Source organism: Nyctibius grandis, chromosome 6, assembly GCF_013368605.1.
Source record: "Nyctibius grandis isolate bNycGra1 chromosome 6, bNycGra1.pri, whole genome shotgun sequence".
Lineage (NCBI taxonomy): Eukaryota > Metazoa > Chordata > Aves > Nyctibiiformes > Nyctibiidae > Nyctibius > Nyctibius grandis.
The window spans coordinates 37,620,978-37,627,342 of NC_090663.1; the positions used below are offsets into that span (position 1 = coordinate 37,620,978).

The following is a 6,365-nucleotide window of genomic DNA, read 5'->3' on the forward strand; positions in this document are numbered from 1 at the left end:
GGAGTGTGCACAGTTCACCAGGAGAGGGTGAAGCCACTGCTTCTCTTTGTAATTGACCTTGCTTTTAAGACAGTCCTTTGGCAGAAGAGGGTGAAGGGGGCTGAGAGCACAGTTCCTCTGAGTCTCGTCTTTGCTCTCCAGCACAAATAAAACTCTGGGGTGTCTCACCCCCGTTCCCCGCCTCGTACCTGATGCTAGAGCACAGCAACTTGAGCCAAGGCAGAAGTGCAAGCATCAGGATGGGCCACAAGGCAGATGTGCACAGCATAGAGGGAAGGGACCTTCTCATGGCAGATCTCAGGAGCAACAGAAGCATCTTCTGAGAGAGACCAGTACGGAGCACCATTAAGAGGAAAAGCAGGAGAAGGAAGTGCAGAGACCAAAAAGAGTTAGAAAGTCGTATGTGAAGACATGTTTAGGGATGCTCTGAGGCCAGAGTCACAGGCTGTGACACTGTGCATAGCTTCAATAGCTCCCAGCGTTTTATAAACCTCCTGCTCCCTCACACTCCACCTTGAACCCCCTCTGACTTGCTTTACAATGAAGAAAATAGTTACAGCAGTAGTGTCTCAGGAACTGTCCAGAACAAAAATGAGCTCAACTACCACCTCACATCTGCAGGAATTCATCATCAATCCCATATTGAACTCTAATGAAATCCACTCACGCTGCAGAGCTGTGCAATGAGGATACCTAAGCAGCAACCTGTTGCCATCTTTCAAAATGAAGGCATTTGTAAGATCTCTGTCTTAAAACACACAAGAGGGCTGGCTTTGCAGAGGAGCCCACTGTCTTGTATTTTGCCCTCCAAAAGAGTAGCAAATCAGCAAATATGCCAATTTTTATTCTTTTATCCGCAAAAGTGCTTTTTCTTAGCTAAAAGATAAAGAGAAAATACTGTATTTTTACAAATGGGAGGAAACCCAACTGAAAACATTTTTCTAGCTGCTTAATCTGTTACTATAGAGCTATTGTATTGTATCAAAACCTATTTAAAATGAAAACAAATTGAATTATCACATTGGATTTTATAGTTTTAAAATATTACAAGTCGATTTTATTTGTTAATATGATTATAAACTATACTGAGGTAATTCTATGTTTCCTGCACATGGGTAAAACTTATAATTTACCAAAAGAAAAAAAAAAAAGGGAAAAGTAAGGAATTGTCAGATATATGCGCAAGATATGTTAATATTTTTTAAAGGTTAATTTCTTGCTAATACAAAATTTGTACTTTATAAACATCCAAATTTTCTGGTATATATACTTTCAAGATCTTTCTCTAAAAATTGGTATTTACTATTCTCAGTAGAGTTTCTTTGCCCAACATTGTCATTAACAGAAAAGTATTTTTCTATTACTTAGAACACTCTGAGCAAATTCTAAAGTCAAAAGAAAAGAATATTGCAATTATTTGCTGTATCAGATATTTTGGATCTTCTTTACCTTCTTCTAGAGTAAATTAACAAACAAAAAAATTGATTTATGCTGTAAAACTATGTACCATGTAAAACTATGCCAGTTCTGAATATTTTAATTTAATAAAAATATTTCCTAGGCCTCAGAAATGTTCCAAGATTTTAGTTTTGCTAAGATTTCAATCCATGTAAAACATTTCCTTAAATAATATTACATTTATCAAACAGATTTTGCAAAAAGTTGAGTTACCTAATTGTCCTCCAAGGAAACAGTTAATGCGTTACTGAACATCAACCTGTGTTAGGTCTTAGTTATAATTTATCAGCACAGGGAACTTCAGGGAAATGCAATGCAATTTTTGTAGTTTGACTTTTGGTAACTGAACAAGGTAAATCATTAACACAGACTGACACTGAAAAACATACACAATCAGTAATTTTCCAGAGTATCAAGAGAATTCTAAAAAATAATTTACGGTAAAGCAATTGGTTCTGGAGTTATTCGCACTTATTGCAACAGTCTTTCAAGCACGATGGGTCGTAGGTGTTACACTGATACTTCTTAAATCAGTGATTTCACACAAAGGCAATGTGTGAATAAGACTGAAGGTTGGTGGTGTTTGTTTATTTAAAAAAAAAAAAATAAAAAGGAATGTTGGCTCTGAAGCTCAGCTGCCGTCCCCCAGTGAGGCTGCGGGGCCGAGTGCCTCCTGCACCATGGCCATCAGTCCTGCCTCCTATCCGAGGGCAGCGTCTGGGGAAAGGGCTGAGGCTCCTCTGCTGCCGGGAAGAGGCAGCCACCTTACCCCAGTACTGCTGGACTGAGCCTCCGGCAGCCAGCACACCTTCCTGCAAACTGCAGAGAGCTCTAATTTGAGCTGGGGAGAGCCAGGTTAGAGCAAAGTCAGCTGAGAAGCACAGGGCACCACTCCACGTCCTGGACCCCCCACCAACCGCAAAGGGCTCCCTTCCTAAGCTGCTGCTAAAGCTGCTGACCTTGCTGTTGGGTGCATGACACTGAACATCACACTAATATCACAGTTACGAGCCCAATGCAGCCTCAGTCCGATAGAGAAAGCTGCCGGTAGCATAGTGCCGTGCGTGCTGGGTGAGGTGACAGCATGGGAGGGGTAGCAGGACAATGTCAGTAAAGCCCCGTTAGAAAGTTCCATGTCAAGCAATAGGGTTATGTGAGTTACCCAAACTTAACCAAGCGCAACCCAGCAGAATAAGACAGCTCTCTCGGGACCAGACTGCAGTTACTAACCACCTCCCCTTCTAGAAGAGTTGCATTACTCTGTGTGCCTATCTTAGGAATTACATATTCACTTACCACTGTAAACAGAAGCAAGTAAGAAAATGAAATAAAAAGTCTGATAAATCCAAATCATCCTAAAAAACACAAAATCATTCTTTAGGATACACTTAATAAAGAGTGTATCATTAGTTTTATAAGTACTGCAAGGCATATCACTGGTTTATACTTGTACTGTTATACCATTAATTCAACATGACATTGACAATTACAAATTACAATTATGGCATATATAAAGTAGCATGAAAGAGCAACAAAGGTTTGTCCTTTACTTATGGTTGCAAGAAACAAAAAGCTCATAAAAACTTAGAGAATTTCTGCTTTGTTTAACAGCAGAATATTTATTCTTGCTTACACTGGGAGCAATATTCCATCAAAATGTCATTATTAACCCTGACTCTGTCCTGATAGTTAAGTGGATACTGTTATCAATATAGCAAACAAATAATTCACACTCACTGCTTCTGGTATATGTTATATGAATTTTAAACCATTTCTTTTTTTTTTTCCACATGCTACAACTTAATCTGTGAAAGAATCAAATAACTTAACCACACAACACAATCCAGAAATAGACCAACATACACTGTCTTGTTGCTATGAAAACCTTTCACTGAATATCAGTTGAAAAAATTATTACATACCTGAACATACAGTAGGTCTGGATAAATGGATAAGGTTTATGCTCTACTAGAAAAAAAAAAGTCAACAGTTTGTGTTAAATATTACTGTGCCTGCAATGCTAACTTATCTTTAATATTTACTTTGAACGAGTACTCTTTCTGTCAATATTGTTACTGACCTTGGGCCACGTTTTCAGAGCATACACCATCCAGACCGCACTGACATCAATGTCCAAGTTTTACACCAGCTGAGCATCTTTCTCTTGATGACATTTTAAAAAAAAAAGGCGAATCCCTGGTTCAGAATAGCCAGAGTATCTGCTACCAGCACAAGAACCTACATAAACAGGGAATGAGATTCGTCTCAAGAGTAATTCCTCAGCTGGGGCACGGGGAGGAAATTCACATGAAATCAGTAACACTAGTGACTCAGACCCAAGTAAATGACACCATTAGAAAACTACAGTAACCGAGGACAGAATTGTCACCTACGTTTTCTACTATTACACCCTTTTCTTGAGGCATTCCCCTGGCAAATAGAGACAGCTAAATTCTTCAACCGTGCATTCTGTGCTCTGTTTTCTTTAACATCCATTCCAGTTCTTATTCCTCCTTTTAAATACTCTGAAAAATTATCCTGTCTACATCTTCCAAGTAGTTTTACTATGGCCCTTTCTACACTCCTATTTTGTTGTTAGATGCAACTAAGAATGCCTTCAGTTTGCCAGAAGCCAAAAAAAAAAAAACCAAACCAACCTGTTTGCAGATATATGAAATGTAAATGCAAGAAGTCATGCAATTTATAGCTGACCTGAATCACTTGTTTTGACTTCTACAATTCTTTTTAACACATGTAACCAAAGCAAAATAAATTTCAAACCAAAAGAATTATTTCAGATCTTAAAAAAAAATAAAATAAAAAAAAAAAAAAGGTGTTTCTTTTCATAGTGAAATTGCCAAAGGGACAACTCTTCCCTCCTCCTTCCTCTTTTTCCTCTTTTCTTTTACACTGAATATGCTGGAAAGACAGATACACATGGTCTACTCAAAAAAATATCTAGATCAAAACATTTCACCCAGCTGTGACTATTTTGAGCATCCTGATAATTGAAATTACTTCTCCTTGACTTACGGGCCAGCAAGGTCTGCAACTCCTCCTTACAGAGGAAGAACTGTCTCAAAGTAAGTCCTCATACTCTCCTGTGTATCAATTTGCTTTGCCCTGACATGCTTGTAGGAGAGGACTCAAATGTTTTCAGTACATCAGCTTTCATTTTTATGTCCTCTCTTCTGTTTTAAGTGTGTAACAGCAACAAAGGAGAGTGCTGAAAGGCTTTACTGCAAAACACATTGATAGTTTATTTCTGTAACATGAAGTGTTTTGAGACTAAGATGTCTGTACGGCTCTGACCTTCAGCTCAGAAGAGAAGATTTTCCATCGGCCACAGAGTGTAGAGGTATCATGGGAGTACAGCTCTGGGAAAGCACACCACACCATCTCCAGCCAACACCACAGAAGCCTTCCTGTGTAACCACAGGTATGTCACTCAGTCTCTCTTTTCTAATCTATAAAATGATAATAATCTTTTACACCTCTGGAAAAATTATCACCTTTACTTGAAATGACAGAATTTTCATAATCCTGAAAGTCATCACAAAACCCACCGTGCATCTGAGTATTTATAAACAAAACAAGCTGAACTTACAAATTTTTGTGCAGCTTAACCTGCACTAGTATTCAATTAAAATAGGCATTTTTCATTTTTTTTGTGTGTGTTCATTTCACTTGGTGGCACAAAATGATTAGAACTTTTCTCCAAGGACTTTTAATTTCCTCACTTTTCATTTCTCATCTGTGCTGTCCAGCTCAGGTATTGGGCAGTGTTGTTCCAGTTCATTACTGTCTTATTAAAAACCAAAACAAAAAACCCCAAAAAGACTCCAAACCCACACTTTTGGAAAAATAAAGTATACAGTTCGAATTGGCAGAAAAAACAGGGCAGATTAATCATAAATGTCACCAAGATTTCTTATAAACAGATTTGTTTTTTTCTTATAAATGGAGAATCAAATAACTGCCCAAGGCCTTGCTTCTTGCAGCTAAAACACCCGATGCTGGTTATTGTTAGACATTAGAGAAGACAGAACGTTTCAACTGAAGGGTTCCAGTGTCTTGACCAGGCCCTGTAAATTGTCAAACTAACTCCTGAGTAAGTTGTATGTGTCCCTGAACTACTAGCCTGGAGTCAGGTCTGGAGGTTTGGGCATACAGTTTTTTGCTAACTGCCTGCCTCTCTTCACTCAAAATAATTTGCATTTTCAATGAACACTTTCCATCTCCACAAGCTACACTCAGGCATGAATCAGAAAAGCCCATTTGTTGAGCAAACAGACTCAAGTTCTCTGCTAACAGAGAACTCCCATTTTTGAAGAATCTCAGATTTTTTTTTAATTTTTTTTTTTTTTTTAGAAAGTGAGTTAATTTAGTTTTTAATCCATGAAAACTACGAAGATCTTCTAAATATGACCTGACTATGAACTGAGGTAGTACTATACTGGGAGGTTTGCCAGGGGGTGGCACTGATGCCGCTTTTAGGAAGGAAAGTGGGGTAAGATCCTCCAAATGCTCTCTGAGTCTGTTACCTGCTGGAAGAGGAGTATCAGCAAGATGACATGGTAGATCACACATGGCAAGAGGTTCTGTATGCAGCAGTGTACTAACATCTATACAAGAGTGTTTGTCTTTTGCTGCATGAGGATTAAATCCAGGAAGGTATGCAGATGTCTAGTAAGCACCAGCAGTCCAGCTTCTGCATGTGTCCCAAACATGCAGCTTTCAGAGCCCAAAAAGCAGTTTGTGTCAAGGTGGCTGGAAACCTCCAGTGCCTCTGAGGCAGCCCTGGAGGCACTTTCAAGCAGCACCACCCAAGAGGTCACACAGAGGGTTTGTTGTCAGTTTTCTTCATAACAGCTGTAAACCCATGATCTAGAAACACTCACGCGCTC

General features: G+C 38.9%; 1 protein-coding gene across 1 annotated transcript in view; it reads right to left on the reverse strand.

Moving 5' to 3' along the window:
- The window catches only part of LOC137665279 (coagulation factor XI-like), a 69,319-nt gene extending 66,507 nt beyond the window's left edge, over positions 1-2,812 (reverse strand). The window contains 1 exon segment of the mRNA XM_068404151.1: positions 2,755-2,812. Coding sequence (XP_068260252.1) covers positions 2,755-2,812 — 58 coding nt within the window.
- Between the last annotated feature and the right edge of the window lie 3,553 nt (positions 2,813-6,365).